Source organism: Rhipicephalus microplus, chromosome X (assembly GCF_043290135.1).
Source record: "Rhipicephalus microplus isolate Deutch F79 chromosome X, USDA_Rmic, whole genome shotgun sequence".
NCBI lineage: Eukaryota > Metazoa > Arthropoda > Arachnida > Ixodida > Ixodidae > Rhipicephalus > Rhipicephalus microplus.
In genome coordinates this window covers 22,610,531-22,631,552 of record NC_134710.1, presented here as the reverse complement: position 1 = coordinate 22,631,552, position 21,022 = coordinate 22,610,531, and the positions used below count along the sequence as shown (strand labels likewise).

The following is a 21,022-nucleotide window of genomic DNA, read 5'->3' as shown; positions in this document are numbered from 1 at the left end:
GCACAATAGACGCTGTAGCGGCCAAAGTAGCGATGCCATCGGCTGCGTCACTTCCGTTGACATGCCAAACATGACGTCACACAGTGTTGCCAATAGTTTTGGCAAATGAGGTCAGATTTTCGAGACAATCTTCAATATTAATTTGCAAACGATCAGTGCATCACTCAAACCTGCGATTTGGCATAAAGGACTAAAATGTGCAAAGGAACGTACCCAGCGAATTTCATTGATATTCATTGACCTCGAACAATCGCCGGAGTTGGCTTTTAAAGAACACCTAATGGTCGAGATACCCGGAGCCCTCCACTGCAGCGTCCCTCATAATTATATCACGGGCTTGCGACTATACGCCAATTAATAATAAATTTACCGTGACAGCACCAAAATATTTTGCCATTTAGGGGCCGCCCAGATGCGTAGGCGTTACGGAAAACTCTTAGCACGCGGTTTCACTCATGTACCGATGATTGCCTAAGCTGATGGGTTATCGCAGAGCCGAATATAAACACATGAAAAATACAACCTTCTATCGGGCTAACCAAGCGGGAGCAGCCAGAAAATTTATTTCTTCGAGGGGTGGAGGGGGGGATTTATTTTGACGTCTCGTTTTGTATAGGATGATGCATTCAGGTTCATATTAATTCACCAAGATCAACATCACCCGGTCGATGATGTTGCTCTGAGCCAACCTGCATATGTGGAAGCGCAAAATGTTCTGCCGCGAGAGAAATGCAGAACCGAGAGCCTATATAACCAGTCATCTGCGTGTCGTTACGCCAAAACCACCGCAGAACGCTGCGACCATGGGTGCACGTCCTAGGTATATGGTCGAAGTACCGACACTAATTTAAAGACTCGAAAAGGAAGCACTCCGAAAGACTCGTAAAAAAACAAAAAAGCGGGCTTTTACGCAAGCGTTTGCGCAAGTCTCCTTACTCGCAAGAAAAAAAAAAGCACGAAACTCGAGCACGCGCAGCCGTTCGTGTTGCAGACAGCTCTGCATTTTCGCGCGGTGTATCAATAGCCAGGCTTGCACAGCTGGCACGCTGCGAGCACTGTCTTTCCGATGTCGCAACGCTGCTCCGCGAGGAGTCTCAAATTTAAAGACCAAGCAGGCACAGCCGAGTGACTCAAGCGAACCTCGGCAGGACGAGACGCAGTCGAGAAGCGAGACGTGTCTCTCATTTGAAGCGTCGCACAGATCATGACCGGTACGACGCGTGCAAACATCTGGCCGCTCGCACGGCTACTTTGGGAATCGAGTCACGTGCGAAACGGGGTTTCCCCCCCGTCCCCCCGTCTCCTTCTCCGCCATCACTGGATGAAAGGAAAATAACGCGCATGGCGAGCCACGAAGAGCGTTCAGCTGTCAGCGCGCACGCTCCGACGATGTGTCGAAATGCACGCCTTCAATTTCAAACCGATCGTAGGCAGTCTTTTGCAAAGCAGTGATTACGGCACTTAGCCGCGTTGACACGCATGTTCTCAGAAACCATGCACGCAATACGCCCGATCAGCAGCAGTGCAAACGTGTGTAATTACCAGCTGTCGTAGTTATGGACTGCTGACCTGATGGTAGCGAGAGAGCGAATCGCGGTCGCGTTTTCAACGGAGGTGAAGGTTCTATAGGGAGCCGTACGCTTAGATTAAGGGGCACGCTAAAACAGCCCGAGGATTTTTTCAGCACTTCATTTCTGGAATACACTACCATCTACTTTAAAATTACTAAATGCTGATAGGTTTCGTCGTGAAGTAAAAACATATGTCCGTAGAATAAATTGACTACGGTTTTCGACTGCTCTAGTTTTTTTCTCTCTTGATACTTTTGGTTTATTTTACATTTTCCCGCGTCTTTGTATCCCATTTCTATGATCTAAATTATGTGTCTATCTTATTTTTTTCATTGGCTGCATTGTTTTATCTAGTGCACAGCAGTTTTGTTGCAACTTTTGAATATGTCCCACGCCCTACCCTTAATTCTTACTCTTCTTGACTAAGCGAAATTCCCTTATCATTTTCAATGATTTTTGTTAATGCTCCTCATTGACTTGCTGCTTTTTTTGCCTGTATCATATTAGCTTTTTTAATTGCCAGTTTGAGTATAATATTTAGAATGTTATCATGAACAGGAGGTACCATTGCAGTCTACGACTATAGGACCTCCTTTTGTATAATATGACGATGTACCTCTTTGTTTGAAATAAATTGTTATGATGCTGATATTGAGGTGGTTGAAGTACCCGGAGCCATAATGGTTTTGGGACGTTAAACGCCACATATAGATCGAAGTGTCCGGGGACCTTCACTACGGCAACTTTCATATCGTGGCTTTGGCACATAAAACCTTAACGATTATATTGTAAACGTATGTAATCGAGTGCGTTCTAGCCTATCCTTCCCATGCCTTGCAAACCGTGCACATTTTAGCAACCACGATAAGTCCACATATAGGCGATTAAGTTTATCGATTTGTATATAGTTTCTTTTTTACCACAATTTATCAAAAGATATCTGCAGTTGCTTGATGTAGTTTAGTCAAAGTTTGCCCTTTCTTGAACAAAATTCATGCATGTTTACTGACATAATCGTGGTCTGTGTGTTAAGATAAATCAATCCTTTACCCACCTATGCCCCCTTCCCCACGCCTCCACAGAGTTTTCCTTTGAATAAGCACGGGCACATTTATTAAATACTATAGCTTCTAAACTGGTACCTTAATTTTACGGCATGCATGCGGTCGCTGACGTTGATTTTGCGCACGCATTTACCAAGACTTTACGGTTCAGATATTTGACGGCGTGTTCTGAGATCTCTCAAAATAACGTAAAAACCATGCTATAACAGGCTGCTAAGACAGCACCTATGAGAAACATATACACGACATCGCAATAAAAGAGAAAAAAAAACTATGAGCCACACTGCACACGCGACTGAGAAACGAAATCTTTATTGCGCAGTAACGATCCCGCAGAGGCAGCTAATTTCGCCAGCGAAAAATGCTGGTGTCCATCGCCTTTAGATAATCTGGTTTGAGTTTCGTAGCGTGGTCCTTCATATCTATACGATAAACGCTATCAATTCTCGTGGGTGCCACTCAGTTTTTAGGGTAATTTGGCCCGAAAAGCTGGGCATCTCTGAAACAAAAACGAGCAGCCGGGAAAAAAAAAAAACACTCGCTGGGAACACTCTCAGTGACGCTCGTGAATCGCATATAGGCTTACACGCTTCAACGTCAATTTACTCTAGGAGAGAAAGATTCTAACGAGTCTTTTGGAGAATCCGCGTCACAGGCTCGCCAGCACTGGCGGCACCGGCCACGCTGTTTGCACGGCACTCCTGCCGCGCTGGTCGGTGACTGATGACGGTCGCTCGTATCAGCGAAGGCGAGGCGCTGGCAGGCTGCTATCGCCGTGCCTGCATCCCGTTACCAATGTAGTGCAAGAACATGTGCAGTGACGTTATCCACTTCCTCATTATCCGGACGCAAGATTCCAGGCATGTATGCGTTTAGAAAAAAAAACGAAAGCGCGCTTTCACTGCCGTAGTTTTACGCTACAGTAATAAAGAGGGTATCTGCTCTTGACAGCCAACCGCAAGAGTTTAGGGGACATGGAACTTGCATAACAAAACTGTATTCCCGCAAGTCCTCTGCATTCTACGGATTCTAAAAAAAGGGCATTCTGTAACTGGCTCGTACGCTTGCACTTCATGCTTTTTACTTGTGTCTACTTACTTCAGTTCATAATTTCAAAGTGTGTAGTAGTTTGCATTTATTTCTTTGCCATTGTTTTCTGACCGAAAGTAGACCAGCCCCGCCGCGGTGGTCTAGTGGCTAAGGTACTCGGCTGCTGACCCGCAGGTCGCGGGTTCGATTCCCGGCTGCGGTGGCAGCATTTCCGATGGAGGCGGAAATATTGTAGGCCCGTGTGCTCAGATTTGGGTGCACGTTAAAGAACCCCAGGTGGTCGAAATTTCCGGAGCCCTCCACTACGGCGTCTCTCATAATCATATGGTGGTTTTGGGACGTTAAACCCCACAAATCAATCATTACCAGCCAATTGTCAAGACTGTACTTTTTTTACCGTTACTCTCTCTCCGTTATTTTTCCAATTCATTGTTGTATTCCCCCCTATGCAATACCCTCATCAAAGACTATTTATAATAAAACAAAAAACATCTCGTGTGAGTCATACCTGTCAATGTAAAAGGCCTTAGTGGACTTCATTCACTGATAACTCGTATTTATAGACACGAGAACAAAAGCGCCGAGTAGAGCAATTATGCGAAGTATCGGAGCGAACAAGTGCCGATACTTTGGACGAAACATGTAATAGTTCGATTTTCGAAGTTCATTCTTTTTCTCGTACTAGCGGACTCGAGATTTAACTCAGACTCAGATAAAGAGGTGAGTTTGAGTCTAAGTGAATCAAAGTGAGTAATGTTTTCGAGAGTGGGTCCAAGTGTGTCCGATTCAGTAAGATTTTACCAAGTGTAAGATCGAGTGAGGCCCAAGAGCGAGGTATGTTATACGAGTGAGTCTGAGTAAGCTTTAAATTTTTCTGCCGACCTATAAGCGCAGCATGCAGCCTGGAATTTACACTAAATTTTGATGCCACTCCAAAAATCATTCTGTATCCTTTCTACAAATGATGCCATCCACTTAAATGCCCACGCCATATACACAATTTAACGGCCAATTACTAATTTGAGCATAGTGGGCTGCACAGTTTCTGAGGCCGCCGCGGGAGGCCGCAACGTGCACTTGCCATATCGCGATCAAAGACAAAAAAGGTGCTCAAGGTCATAAATTTACGTAATTTCTTGCCCCCGTGTCTTCCTTCTCTGTCCAGCTTCCAGCACCCTCGTCGAAATGATAGGAGAGAGAGAAAGCGATCACAGCACGCGTCAAATCTCGAACTCCACTCGTGCTTGACGGATTCTAAAAAAACTTTTGCAGCAGTCAATTCGTGACCCAACAATCGCCTTTGGTGAAACCATTTGATGATTACGTGTAAAAGTGTTGCAGGATCCTTTTGTCATTCGGGGGCCTTGAGCCACGTTCACGTTGTGAACAAAGTCGCGAATGACAAAAATTACTCCTTTATACCCTAATCTTAAGCAAAATAATTACTGAAATTGCGCATTATCAAGGAAGTGAGAAAGCAATGATGTAATCAGCACTTGTTTATTGTTTTCTTTATAAATTCACGAATTCGGCAATTCGTTAATTAGTACATTTTTCCAGTCCCGTGAAATCAAATAACGAGCTTCTATTGTACTATCTATGGCTATAGAAGCAGCGTGAGTGGGTACTGAGTCGCATAAAATATAACAACATGTGTCGGGCAAGCGGCCAACCAAGAAGACAACGTTGGATACTTTGCTCAACCTCCTGCTTGTTTATTACTTGAAGCATCTGACGATATCGAGGATCTTGAACCCAACACGAGACTTCCTTGTGCGATACTAATTAGTTGTCAGTCAGCTGCATCACGAAAAAATTGGGGGACCCTTAAGCTTCGTCTTTTAAATGTTGAACTCGACAGCAATATACTGTATCTATGGTGCATAACTTGAACCACTCAGTGAGTTTTTTTATCGCGTGATGTTACTAAGGAAGATTAAATTGTAGATTACCACGCGGTAATGGATAAAGTTGAAAGTCGCTTATGTCAGTGCAGCTTCTTAACTTATGGCTGGATTCTGCGTAATGGGTAGGACGAGCAACTACGTGCATGAAATGTCTACGAACTTGTCCACTACGTGGCTTTAAAGGAATATACGCAGTAACGTACGGGTGTGCCTTTTGTAATCGGTGGCTGACTTTAATCCGCAAAGTATATATAATAACCAAGTTTTGTCGAACAATGGGAATGTACGCTTGTAACACGCAACATTACTGCGTTACCAGGCACAAGTTGTATTGTCTAGCCTGTATACATGACGCATGTGTTTGTAAAACATGAACGTTATCTTCACTGCATTTTCAAGTACCGCAAGTTATTTTAACAGTATTTCCAAGCAGTCATGGCTGTGTGGTAGAACGCATGCTTGCTACGCAAACGGCTAGGATTCCATTCTCACTCAGACACGGAAATTTTTATTATTTTTTGCATCTTCGTCGATTTTTTTCGGTCACGCATAAGATGATTTTTTCTCCCACAACTGACGACGCCAGCACTAACACTGAAATTTCTGTGAACGAGATAATTTAACGCCATCGCGCTAATATTGCATTCAGCTGCTCCACGCTGATCACTGTCTACGAAAGCAGGCGTATAGTAGCTGAAATTCCTACACTTTGCGCGGCGTTGTATAGCGTGTGTTAATGCCCCGGGTATAATTTGAATCTACCAAAAGTCACAGCTCACAACTACACACTGAGAAGTTAACAGCATTCGTTTAGGCCCACAGTTTTACGCTTAAACGAATACGCATCACTGCATGCCTTGGTTTGACATCTTCCTTCTTTTACCTGGGCTGGGCGTATGTGCTTGGAGGGCTTTTTAGGCTGAAAGGCTAATTACCTTTCTTTTTTCTCCGCCGCGGGTCGACCGCGTATGACTATCTTAGGTGCCGGTCCGGATATTTCGGCAAAGGCTGAGTGGGTGGATTTTTTTTTTTTGTAAGGTTGTGCCAAATAATAATACCCATGATTATTTTTACGTCATCCTCGGGACACATTTCTTGATTTCATCACCCCACCTCATATTCTGCCATCTGCGTTTTCTCCTCTGTTGGTATCGATTCTGACGCCCTCACGGAGCATCAATTATAGGTCCTTCCTATTACGTGATCTGCCCAATTCACGTCACCTCGAAAACTTTGTCCTCTGGTCCACTGTATTATTTTCCTTACAATTTTCAAGGTCACACCGCTTACCATTAGGGTCTAAAAATGGCCGTTTATCAACATCGAATCCGGCAGTTTAACGCCCTGTGCCACGGAAAGGCTTATCTGTCGCGGTTTTATAGAAATATGCCGCCTGAGTGTATACGTTAATTTTGTGTATCGAATTGACTTTCCTTGGCATGCCTTTCTTTGATTTGGCCTGTTACCGTTGAAATTGGCGTGAGCAAAACAAAAATGATTGGCGCAGCTATCAGAATAATTGAAAAGAAAAGTCATGAATCTCAACAAAACTTACCACATCAGCTTATATACATATCAAAAGTAGCAATGTAAACTTTCATACGTTCTCACATCGTCCTCTCACTGCGGGCTCTCTGGGACGCCGGCATTATCCCAGTCTCGCCTGTTTCCTTTGGCATGGACGCCTTGCGACCTCGCAGCTCATCGAGGGGCCTCTCAAGGCGAGTGCGATGAAAAGCAATAATTGCTTCTACCTGAGCATGCAGTATCGCGGCTGTACAACGCGGAGGTTAAGCAAGACAAGGACGAGCAAACCACTACACATTTTACTGCACAACGCTCCGATATTATATCGAGACACTTTCGCCATTTTCGAGCACAGCTCAAAATTTTTCCGCCACGCGCCGGCAGCCAGTTTTGGAGGTTTGAAGATGTACCACGATCACTTTATTTATTTATTTATTTATAATTTGCAAGCTTGCAACGCCAGGTTTCGCTTGGTTCGTTCCTCTCGCCACACATTCGCAAGTTATACCAACCCGAAACAGGTTCATAATGTTCACTGAATTCCATTCGTTATCCCCTCCAAGGCGGCAAAGCATTGGGTATTCTGCTCAGCTAACGGCAGCTTGCACAACGAAGGTGAGGAAATCAGTCTGTGAAGTCAGTATGCTGGCCGTCCATAAACCTCTCAAAATGAACAAGCTGCTATAGGTCGCAACTACGCCAACTGCAATACTGCCACCTCATTTGACTAGAGGCATCTCCTCTTTAAAGCCGATATTGTAAGAACTGCCTTGGCCAAGAAACATTCGTCAATTAAATCTGAGAGTCATAAGGCGTGTGGCTAGAAGGCGGGTGCTGTGCCCTTGTGGCACTAAGTTTCCCTATCGAACTTGATGAAGCAAAATCTCTACAAGACTCACCATGGTGGTCCCGCGGTTGCAGTGCTCGAGAGCGGACCCGAAGGTGGCGCGACAGAATCCAAGCAGCCATTTCCATAGAATCGAAATGCTTGAGAGGCCCGTGTACTCAGATTTATACACACGTTAAAGAACACCCAGTGGTCGATATTCCCAGAACCCTCCACTACACTGCATTCCTCATAGTTATATTGTGACAATACTGATTGTGTGCCTAGTTGGTACTTGCTTACTGACAAGATTTGGCCGCTAATAATACACACGCTTGTGCTTGTCATTGAGTGTTTCTTCACTTTGTGTGTGTATTATTTGCGGCCAAATCATGTCAGTAAGTTATATTGTGGTTTGAGACGCAACACCTTACACATCAACCCTCTCCAAAGCATTGGGCGACAAGGCGATCAACCAGTGTTGAGTGGTGGTGGACGCCACTTGTGATTTACAGTCTAGTAGTTCATAAATCTCACAAGTGTTTCACAAGTCTCGAGTTTCATAGACATGACAATATTCATGCTGGTTTCCTCGCTTATCAAAATTGGTGCGACAAGCAATGCAAGAACACTGCACCTCATTTTAAAGACGTTGCATTTACTCACACGCTGCTTGAAGAAAACGTTATATATACATTAATGTAGCAGTGATTTTTTTCACCTGTCGCTATTTTACTGCCCTACACTATCGCAAAGACAAACGAAGAAAAAAATATTGAAGCTACGCAGCAGCCGGCAGGGCAGGTGTTTGGAAGGAACGGAACATTATTTATTCAATAATATATGCTCCACAGCGCCAGTGTAATGCTAACCAAAAGACTTGCCGTTTGCGTCCGCAACTCACATCGTCAAGCTTCGGCTCCGCCATAGATAACAAGAAGGATGTTGCTTTCAGGCAGTGAAATCAGACTGGGAAAGTGTCGAGTTCTGTCCTGGTTGCAACGAGCAGACGCAGACGACACGGATGAGGAGGCGCAATATCCGACACGGCTCGCTTTTCGAATTGGCTGCGTACCCGCGCAAATGACCGCAAATAGTGTGTCAATAACGCACCACCCTATACACACGTAAATCTGCCACGTCGGCGTTCATCTGATCTGCTAACCACAAAAAAAAACTGTGTTGGAGTAAAATCATATTGTATACTACACTCCTAAATCTACCTACGGCTGTTAATGTACAGAGAACCATTGCAAGAACGCTTCCTCCAACGAAACTTTGCGATGAACCTCGACTGAAGTCGCTTGTACCGCTAATGTATACCGAATAGTGTCACGTCCATAGTATAGCCACTATGTAGATTTTGGCATGGGGCATGCTCCGGAGCACGCCACATTCTTATCATACTGCAAGTTTCGGATAACCATATGTCTGATATGTTATCAGCACGTTGATAAATAGTATCTTCATAAGCCCCCGACATGCACTTACATAAAAAGACAGAAAATCAGCAGCATTTGTTGGAGTGTAAAGAAGCACTGAGACGAAAATTTCGCATTTTTCTTGATGTTGTTGCCATGAGTAGCTTCTGACCCACTTGTCACTGCTGGAAACCTCGTTTTGAATTAGTGCGCGAGGTTTTTTTTTTTTAGAAACAATCTTAGAGCACCCAGCCTAAGTATCGGCTTCAAGGATCACCGAGCTAGGAAGCAGCACTTCCAGAGGCAAGGTCAACGCAATGGTCACGTGACCACGCAAAACTGTGACGTGGCGTCGCGAGCGTGCGCGAGCGGGCGCCGCATTGACAGCCAGCACAGTCAGCACACGCGAAGCTGCATGGAGGAAGAAATCAAAGGTAGCGCAAGGCGCGTGCCAGCAACCAGCCAACACAAATTCGTGGCGTACGTTTAATTTACGTTGCCCCTGCGTTAATGCCGGTGTCGATCGGGACTCCGCATCGCGCTAAGTCGGGTGGAGTGTACTTTAACATTGATTTCAAACATAGGCTATATTTGCCTTTGATATTTCGTAGACGTTGGGTTTGTGTCCACATAAACCTATCCCACTCATTATCTCGCTTTTGAAAATTTGTGTCAGTGCTCCTTTCAGTGAGGCGGAGAAGTCAGAGCTCCACTGAAACGTTTCGATTAAATATGCTGTTTCACGTAAGACATGACACGATGAATTTTCCAAGTGCACACGTATTTTTAAAATTCTTGTCAGATGACATATCTTTACGGTCGTTTCGTTTAGTTTTCTCGCTAATGCGCGTGACAAGCACAACAGCATAATAAACACAGGTTTTGCCAACAAGGCGCTTCTCAGCTTTAAGTGTTCGCCTCCTTTGCGCATCACATGAGCAGGAAGCGCAGCTTTATAATTGTCATGATTTTTTAAGGAATTTGTCAATTTATGCTATGAAGTGTTTCTCACAATTACCTGAACATACATCCACCTCTGCCTTTACCCCCCCCCCCCCCCGTTTATTTTTATATACGGTTCTTGGCGTCAGCATTGTTAGAGCTTCCCAGGATGGCTGATGCACTTCTGGTCAGCCGATGTCAAGACTCCAAGTCTTGGCATCGGCTTTGACATTAACATCAAGACTTGACTACTCCAAGCCGAAATCCATCCTCTGTGGCCCTTTTACCGCGCACTGTATGTCACGCAAACACCGCTTAATTTTTTTTGTTAACGAGAACGTGGTAAAAATTGGGTTAACGCACAGCTCATGCACCTCAATTCATGAAACGCATGGGTGGTCGTCATTTTTGCGCGTACGCCGCGGTGGTGTAGCGGTTAAGGTGCTCGGCTATTGGCCCGAAGGTCGTTGTTTCGATCCCGACTGCAGTGGTCACATTTCGATGGAACCGAAGAGGCAGTAGCCCATGTACAGTGTCAATTTTTTTATGAAAGGGAACACGGGAGCGCGTGGCCTGCGCACTCCGGTGGCTGCTGGAAGCGCGCTCAAGCGGGAGCGAGAGCAACCACAGCCTCTTTTCGTGTCATCTCTCGGCGAGCAAAACTAGCATTCGTTGCTTCAATGTAACCCGCGGAAAGCCCACAATCCCTTCCCTGTTCAAGGCTATAACGCAAGAGGCCATTAATCGCCTTGAAGGGGGAGGGGGTAGCAATCTTGCTGCTGGTTCCATATGCTTGTTTTGCTCGCCGAGAGATGACGCGAAAAGAGGCTGTGGTTGCTCTCGCTCCCGCTTGAGCGCGCTGCCAGCAGCCGCCGGAGCACGCAGGCCACATGCTCCCGTGTTCTCTTTCATAACAATTGACACACTACTGCGCGATGTCCGTGCAGGTTAAAAAACACCAGATGGTCAAAATTTCTGGAGCCCTTCTCTCCAGGGTCCCTTATATTCATATCGGGGTTTTGGGTCGTAAAATACGAGATGTTACTTCTTGCGCTGGCTTTCTGTTGAGAGACCCTTCTCATTGAAGTCTTTCGCCTCGATAACAACCTCCCCGTGCGTTACGAAAACAAGGTCCCAGTCCTACTTTCATGCTATAGTACACGGGGTGTCCCAAAAAAAGACTTGTCAAATGTGGGATTAAGAAACTTGCCTATCCGGTCGTCAGTATAGTCTATCCTGTCCTGTGGTCGACATAACTTGTTGTTGTCGACATAACATAACTTGTACTGGGTTAACCAGGAAATCTGGTGAAAGTAAATTGGCAGGATCTTTGCTAACATAGGCCGCATACCTTATAGACCTTTGCATGGGGGAGAAGGTCCGGTCTGGCAACCAACGCATTCCTCCTCTTTGACATGCGTGCGACAGCTTGGAGTGTGTGTGTTGATGCTGGTACGTGTGGCGTTATTGAGCAATTTGCCGTGTATTAAGCCAACCTGCAGATTTTGTTTCTCTTCATTGCTATGACGGGCAAGAGTTGGTCATCAGAGAACCACTTCGTTGCTTTTGGGTGCAGTAACAACTACAGAAAAAATAAACTGCTGTCGGAAGAAACAGGTCGTGTTCATCCGCAGACGCCGAGTTTTTGTGGGTGTGGACTCTTCAAGTTGCATCGTTTTCCTGTTGACGAGGAGCAGCGGCTTCTATGGCTTGCAAACAAACAGAAAAAACTTTACCTTCTGCGAATACTCGGGTATGTCCAGAGCACTTCTTATCAGGCGAACGAACCGCAACAATTTCGACACCGATGCTGAACCTCGGATATGAACGGAAGGTACGCAGCCTATACAGCTATCCCAACAATAAAATATTTCCCCGATAAACAGCCTCACGTAGCATTTCTTTCTATCGCAGGTCAAAATACCATGGCACCGAGAGTCACTCAAATATCGCGATTAAAAGAAAAGATAAAAATAGGACGCGCAGGCACGTCGGCATCGTTTGATGTAAGAGCTGCATTCAAGTGCACTCCCGTAAAAACAAACCAGCGAGTAAGACACGGTCACTTCTTCAGAGTTGAGAAACAACTTAGACAGCAGCTAGTGCGCAGTTAACAAGAACAGTCAGTGCCACGAAATAAAGACGAATCGCTACACTCCAACGCACGCTTCATGCAAGAGTGGTAGCCGAAGCGACGGCGTGACGTAAAGAAATCCTGTTAGCAAAGCGGATGACCACAGCTCAAGATAGATATTCACTATGCTCTCGAAGTGTTGTTGCTCATTCTGGAAAAGAAAGACCTGAAAATACTGCGCATTCTTCGAGCAGAGAGTCGGTGCTGTGAATATACTGCATCGACAGAGGCGGACTGGTTTGCGGCACTGTATAACAAAACAATTGACCCTCACCAACTTGAACTTTGTCAGAACATCTAATAGACTCATTTTATGAAGAACATGCATCACGTCAGTCGAAATTCACTGCGTAAAAACTACAAAAAAACGAGAAAACTGCACCCACACGCTTGCCTGCTATGCTAACAGCCAGCTTCCCTCAGAGGGTTAGCCAGATCAGAAAAGGGCCGCCCGCTAGCAAGATGGCAGCGCCCACGAAAAAAAAAAAAAAGGCGTCTATAGACCCAGCCCTTTGGCGAACAAACGATACCCAGTCTTTCCATTTACGAAGAAATTTTGACCTTTTCACTTTTAAAATCGGCTATTTCTCCGAATGGACCACTTTGTGTACACTTTCCGAACTTTAGACCCTCGCTGTCAATACTGTAGCCCCAAAAGAGCGAAGCGACGTAGTTCCCCTTAGCCTAATAAGGCTGCAGCGACAAGGGAGCCACCTCGCGCACGCAGTGGACAGCCCACAGTCTCACAGTGGCGGGAGGAGTCACGACACGCACGCACCAGATCCATCACGTGCAAACGAGACGCTCGTCCCAACTGGACTGCCCCAATCGTAATACGACACACGCTGCGGCCAACGCCACATCGACCGGGGTAATTGCCTCGTGGACAACGAGCACGCCGGGCGACTGTGCACGGCCTCTCTGGACCGTTGACTCGGGTCCCTTCCGTTCAGCCAGAGAGAGACTCTGCCATCTCGGATTCCACTTCCATTCTTCGCAATTTATTATGGAAGTAGTAGAAACCAGTTGCACGCACTCTCGGACACTTTGATTTGAGTAAATAATGCCATATCAATCCCTCAAGGCTCGATGTCCTTGCCGTCCTGGTAACGGATACGTGATAACCACGGCTGCCCGACGCCCCTTGAGAAATAAACGAAGCGAGCCATCTCGATTCTATTAGTGACTGTTTGACGTGCTATATGAATACGAATGCTTGTTCATTATTGAGGTGCTTGACCACAAGACGTATATTTAATTGTTTTGGTTCAAACATACGAATAGAGCCAGCCTGTCTTGCTATGTAGTATTCGTTCTGGTATCGTCTTCGCGTTAGACTACTCAAATGATACTGCATGCAGAGCGACACGTCTTTTCCCAGCATCCTGTAATTAATGCTGCGCGCCTTCTCATCCAATATTTATTCCTTTTAACTTATCTTCGCAATGAAGTTTAAAAATAAACAATTTCTATCCCACTTTGCTTGGCTATGCCATTCGTTTGGGCACTTGTGACTGTAGCAGAAATAGGGCTCGTCTGTTCTCGCATAAAGTTTCGTAAAGTTAACTACGGGGGACTCTGGCTTTGCGATAGTTCAGCTACCATCGGAATGATGGGTAGTACACAAGTTTGCCCAGTGTTATTACTGTGTTGCGGTTTTGTTTGTCATAAAAAGACAGACCACTGTGAACTCCTTGACCTGATTTGGAGTGGTGAGCCTAAAAGGTTAAGGTGGCGAGGTGCAGCTGCTAAACATTTGCCGATTGTCGTTCCGTGACAAAAACAAACGGAACTAAAAGTAGGAAGATAAGACAAGTTAGTGTGCTATATCATTCCCCTGCTGGATGCAGCTCCCATAGACACTAGCGCCAGAGTTCCCCCTAGTGTATTTATTATAGAAAACTCTGTGGGTTCCCTTTCTTCGAGATTTTTTTACACTAATACAACTGTCGCTGTAACGGCGGTGGATTTCGCATGGAAGCAGCGGACAATAACATTCGTGTACCGTGCCTACGATGAGCGTTAGAACAATTTCACAGCCCATTCGTATGAAATGCCGCACTATGCCATTTCATGAGCTTCAGCCTATCGGAATAGACATAGTAGAAAAACAGAGACATCCCGAAATGCTTTCTCGCAGTGTCTAGATAAGAGGGCACTAACTTTACATGAAAAAATGCGTTCAAGTAGATTAGAAGGAGCCAATACTTTGAAGGATACGTCCACGCTGCAGATTTCTGGGTGCTGCGAGGTCGCTTCGTGAGTGCAAGTGCGCGTAGAAAACTCGCTACGCTTTAAAAAGTGTTCTAAAAACTCTGCTTTTTCGCCTCGACCAAATGGCCCTGTAAAGGCTGTCACAAGATGAACGTTTCAATGCGGTTATATGATGGAGATAACATTTACGAAACATTAAAAAAAACACATCATGAGTGGGGCTCTGCGGAGCCCCGCTCTTGACGATCAAACCTGGGCGACCCAGCACGCCCGTGAGGCGGCATCGAGGCAAGCCCTTGACGCCCCCTCATGGGAGGCCTAGACACGGCCACCTAAATCTGCTAGTTTCTTATAATAAAGTTTACTCCTCCTCCTGCACGATTTCTGCAATAGTAGTATATATCAGCGTACACGAGCATATTCGTTTATTTTTGTGGAGTGAAAGAGACTGTAGGCATCGTAACTACCCGGCGGTCTCGCAGTTTCTACAGGATCTATTTTCGAGAGAAACTCGCCGAGCGAAGCCGGCCGTGGTGCATCGATATCCTTCAGAACTCGGAGGCTGAAACATCGTGGCTAGAACCACAAATGACGAAATACAAGAGAGGCGCCGAGTTAACAATTAAGGCGTTACTGATATAAAAGTTGAAACCTGGTGGCGCCAGGATTTGATGCGAATCCACCTTACCCCTATTGGCTACCACAGTGCTCCGGGCGCCAATGTTTAAATTCTCAGAACTGCTGGGAACGAACGGAGAGACACACTACGAGGGGAAATCTAAAAAAAATGTTGATTGATTTGATTTGATTGATATGTGGGGTTTAACGTCCCAATGAAAAATATTGCCAACTGCCCACCTCGTAGCACGAAGCTGAATAGAAAACCCGCGCGTAATTTTCACGCACACACACACAAAAAAAGCTGTTGAGGTGTACAAAAATTCTCGCTGGTTCGGGAATTTTTCGCGAAGTAGTAGGGTGGCCGGCAGGCTCAGCTTGCCGGTCCTTATACGTGGGATTGAATCGGGTAGAGACCCAGTCGTGTTGCTCAAGACATTAAAGAGATGTTTTCAGTTCATTCCAACTAGGAAGCTTTCTAAGAACCCAAAACAGCTTTCTTTCGTAGTTTCGAGCTACAAAATATGGGGCGACATTTATTTCCTATGACGAAACAGCCTCCACCTTGCGGGCTTCTGCAGAATTGATTTGCCATAGCCACTTTTATTTCGCGTGCGTTGCCATATATCTGAGTTCTGGTAGCTGGAAGTTTCCAAAAATTGACGGAAAACCTATTTGCCAATAGTGCAGCCAAGCCATAAACCCCCCCAACCGGCAGCGTACAAGCCGAACCCTATAGTGGCAGGCGTTGCACTGCCAGTACAGTGTTCTCGGAGGTGGCACCTCTGTTCGTCGATTAACGAGGTGGCCCGGAGCACATTTGACGGCTCCACGCAGTGCGTGCACTTCACGAGCAGACAGCTAACCAGGTGGGGCTCCCGATGGCAGGGGCGTAGCCAGGGGGTAGCACATCGGGCACGTGCCAACCCCCTCCCCCTGAACATTTTTTTCGCCATGGCATAGAGAGTGAAAATTGCTCCCCCCCCCCCCCCCCCGAAAAACGTTTCTGGCTACGCACCTGCCCGATGGCGAAAGTCGTTTTCATCAGTGAATCTGCTGAGGCGTAAAATGTCTGTCGTGATCGAAAACAATCATCATGAACACGCTCTCCCCGTCATTCCTCTTCATCTTCAGCTTCGCTCCCCACAACAGGTGCGCCGATTTGTCCGTGGGAGAAAGAGATTGACAGTTAGGGAGAAAGTCTCGACGAAAAAACGATTCCTCGCGAGGCGGCCGGATTCGAACCCGCGTACCTACGATCCGAAGGTGAGCCACTCGACTATCCAGCACGCCGAAGAACAGCGCATAGCCTTTTGTAGCGTCATACAGCAAGTGAAGTGAGGTTGAGAAGGGTGAAAGGGAGGAGGGTAGAGAATAAACTATAACATATATAGAAAGATAGAAAGAGGAAGCAAGCGAGAAATAGAGAGAGAGAGAAAGAGAAAGGAAAGAAAAAAATAGTAAGAGTCCTAGAACGAGAAATAGAAAGGGACAGAAGAAGTAAAAGAAGAGACAAGAAATGAGAAATAAAGAGACAACTAAATCGAGCAAAGAAGGCCACCGAGCTTTGCACTTCGGTTAGGCTCGGCACCACTAGTTTGATGGAGCAAATGAGCTCCGATGGCTCTTTAGCACTGCGCCTCCAGTCCAAGCTACGCTAATTTTTTTCATCTCTATCTCAATCTACTTAAATAGAAAAATACAGGCTTTCTACAGACAGTTGCCTACTTTATCACACTCTCCTTGGTTTTATTGTTTCTAATTAGTGGACGTCATGAAGGTTTAGAGAGGAAAAATGAGTTGTCTCCGCTGGCATAATACCAAGAAAGATGAACCAAGCCCATTTACACATATATTTACCCAGCACTTCAGCGTTACGCGTAAGCTGAATGATATATCATGTACAGTTCAAGTAAAATGAAACCTCAGCAGCGACAAGCATTCGCGATGGTATTCGTGTCAAGTTTTCGTGTCAAGCATTCGTGTCAAGTTTTCACTACGGGAGGAACGCATTTAAATATGCGCAGAGCTGCTGAACAGGATGCACGCGCCTGTAAATAGTGATAACTGAATGGTGCGCAGTGCAGCGTAGCGAAGGCTTGCTGCTGTTCGGGTTTCATTTGACGCAGATAGTTCATCATATCAAAACCATATTGTTCAACGTTTCCTCATGGCTAAGTATAGTGGTGTGGGAAAGATTAACAATAGTATATATACTATGTCTTAGGCGGATTGGAGTATTGAGGCCGACTATATATAGTCGGCCCCAATACTCCAATCTGCCTGCCGTCCCGACATCGAGCAGTGCGCAATCGAACACCACGGTCACTGTCGCGCTGTTGACGGGGCCTTATCGCATAACATAGGCCAAAAATGACTTCATTGAAACATATCGCTCTACGCTCCTTATCTTGAAGGATTGCATACCTCCACTGAAGAGTTCGTTCGCACGAAGTGCAGCGCAGGAAGACAGTTTCATTGTCGTTCATTACTGCAAGAGGGTGTGGTGGCAACCTTTTTTTTTAAATTGTAGCTTTTACGAGACAAAATTTTGACATGATCGCAAACCACACTGTCGTTGTGCCCTTATTTCAACTGCCTGGAGATCTTTGAGATGGCTTCAACTCAGTTGAACGTACGCAAAGAATCTGTACTCAATGGACTAGCCACAGTTCACTAAGGGTTTTGGGTGAGGCTATTTCAATGCATCCTGCACTCTCATCTGTGCGCAGTTAATAACACCCCATTCTATGTTCACTGTAGTATTCATGACTCTTCTTTGTATCAGATTTAATGTCCCCTTAAACATGGCTGAAAGTGAATGTGTTATAACGCAAAGCACTGTGTTTAACTAAATTCATCGAAAGGTTTACCTTTAGCTTATCGATGCGTCCTTGTTGCCCATTCGAAGCGCGCTTGTGTAAAAAAAAGTATCAATTGCACAGTAGGCCACTGTGCTCAGTCTGCTACAGCGGTCGCGGTACCCTGCTGATGACAGATAAGTCGCGGGTTCATTTCTATGGAGGCGAAACGCTATATAGACCCGTTCAATATCAGTGTGCGCATTGAAGCACACCAGATGGTTCAAATTTCCGAAGCCCTCCACAACGGCTTGCCTCATAATCATGATCGCCGTTTCGAGAAGTAAAACGAAATAAACAATTGTTTTTATCAATTACCCACAGAAATCATAAGTTCTCGATCGCATATACTCCAAGCCGCAATGTTAATTTCCATTTGGTTTATCGCCACGCGGCAGACCAGCGGGGAACAAAGCTGCATTTTAGGCAAATGAAGAAATTCGCATATGAAGAGGCTTCAAAACACGCATAACCAAAAATGGAGCTCAATGTTTGCAGTCATTTAGAAGAAAGAATATTGAAGGAGGGTAGGAGCGAAAAATTGCACAATTGTTACCAACGTTTCGGGAGGTCTCTGTGCGAAAATATTTCCGAAACGCCAGAGCAACATTCCCGCAAAGCCACAATAACCTCAATGGTGTTTCATACATGGTACGACGGTAGACGTATATTTACCGTTGCTGAAACCACACGCATCAGGAAATTCGTGCCCAATTTGCACCTAAGTAACGGCAAGACCCTTCTATCACTTCTTGGAAAGGAGCCACAGAGACACGGAATACTTGATTCATTGCGCCGCGTCTCGCTATCGGCCGAGTGAAACGGCCGACAGCGATGCGCAACGTAAGGAACCTCGCCCGCCCATTCACTTTCACCCGTATGCGCCGGCCGGCTGCACGCGGTAGACGTGCTATCGAGCACATCACCGCGCCGCTGGATAGCACAGCGTGCTTCGCCCTTGAAGAGCCGTCAATTGGCGCTTTGTGCTTAGTATTTTCAATGTTTCTTATTCGGTTGCTACTTTCTTTTGTTTTGTTTTTTTACGTACAGCGGGTACAATGTCCGGTGCTGCATTGCTGAAGTGTGTAGCAATAGCATAGCCACACCGGCATTTGAGGCCACACGATAGTTAGACCTATGCCAGAGTGTTCCAGACGAGTAAATGTCTGGGCCGATCAGTGATGCATACTTGGTTAAATTGAGCGCTATAAACGGGACATATGAACGAATCGAGGAGACAGACAGGACGAGGCGCTTTTTTAGCATCACTAAACAACGAACAACAGATCCAGGCACGAGACACACCCCCGTGGCCAGGCTAACATGTGAAAAATGTGGAAGCGCCTCGTCCTGTCTCAACTTTCGTTGTCCCGTTTATTTCGATTCATTTCTCCAAGTGGCTAGAGTGCGTTGGCTGGAAATTGTAAATACAAAAAATAAAGGTGCCCTAACACAATCTTTTATTGCAAAATATAAAATGTTTTCAGGATCTATGGTATCACTGCCTTTATACAATTAGCTGAAAAAAAAAAAAGTGAGCTCGTACAGAAATTTTTTTAAATGAGCGTATATGTTCCAGACGCCACCACTCACGGCCCTGCGATGACCACGTCGTTCATCCCTCGTCAAAAGTGAATGCATGCTCGTGATTGCCGGCTGCGGACGCCGGGGTAAAGCCCATCGAAGGTTGGTAGCTCACCGTGCAGCCAGAGCCAGAGCCGGGGGGCCATGCGGAGCGCTAGACGACGGCGGCGACCACGACGGCAGCACGAGTCCGACTAGTAGACACGCGGTGGACGCATCTCGGGAGCAGTGCGGTGCTGGCAGCGTGCGGGGCCTCGGACAGAAAAAAACACAGTGCCTCCTAGCAGCCGCGTCGCGCTTTCTCAAGCCCGCCGCGGGCGGTCTTCAGCAAGAAAGCGCGTGGCCCAACTAGCTAGCAGCGAGTGAGGGAAAGGAAAGAAGGAGTGGGGCGGCACCCATCCCAACCGGCGCTGCTCGTTTGCCGGCTTCCGCTGCTGGCGCCCAGACACGCGGGCGAACGGGCGCTAGACCACAACTCTTGGGGTTCCTGCACGGACACACCTGCCCCTTCTGGCACGCACGCGACGGCTGACCGATGGCTGCAAGGCGTTGCTGCCCATGCAAGCCGTTCATCCACGATAGCGGCGGCGCCACAGATAGAGCGGCGGCCGAAGGCGAGGCGCGTGTCGCCCGCATCGTCGTCGTGCACGCGTTCACCGGCCGCCCACGCAGTCCGGCTGCGGTGACCATGACAGACGGGACGAACTAGAAAAATCCGCATACCGGATTCGAATGAACCTGCTGAATAAAAAAAAGAAAAGAAAGCCTTGCGTAACGTTTCACACCCGCCACAGCTGCTGCGTCGAGTAGTCGGCTGGACTAACGCAAAATTCATGAGAAGCGTCGACAAGGACACGGGTGTCGCGCAGTTAGCGACGACTTCATTTGATGCCGGTGGCAGCGCAAGCCCTGCAAAGTGTCCTTCGTCCCTGTTTAACGAGTGAAAATTTCTTGCCAGAAATCCCTGTGTAGTCTTTTATTCATGCTAGTGGAATCTATATGGGGAGTGGGGGATATAGTTATGGTTGTTAGCGAGTATGACGATATCAAATTTCTTTAATTTTCACATAAACTTGTTCGTCTGTTTGTTCACTTCTTACTGAACACATACTAAACGCAGAAGCACCTACTGTTGGACTAGTCGATGTTAATGCGGCCGCAGCGCTACCTTGAAAAGGAAGACAACCGTCTTTGTCGTCTTTCTTGTGCGCGTCGCTAAAGAGATAGAATTACAGTCCTAAAACAATCGGTGGCAGATAGCCTTCTGACGGGAGCCGCAGCTTTTGGATATGGGCCCTGAGGC

At 46.4% G+C, this 21,022-nt stretch overlaps 1 protein-coding gene across 3 annotated transcripts in view; it reads right to left on the bottom strand.

Moving 5' to 3' along the window:
* Positions 1-20,223, bottom strand: part of LOC119175723 (uncharacterized) — a 194,346-nt gene extending 174,123 nt beyond the window's left edge. The window contains exon 1 of one of the 3 annotated variants that reach the window (XR_012888133.1): positions 19,835-20,220. Coding sequence is in view for 2 of the 3 variants with exons in the window: in XM_037426674.2 (XP_037282571.2) it covers positions 19,835-19,865 (31 nt within the window). In the remaining variant the exon portion in view is untranslated. Of the gene's footprint in view, positions 1-19,834 lie in introns of all 3 variants that reach the window. The other 2 variants (XM_037426674.2, XM_037426673.2) reach the window with 2 other exon arrangements.
* Positions 20,224-21,022: the final 799 nt, after the last annotated feature.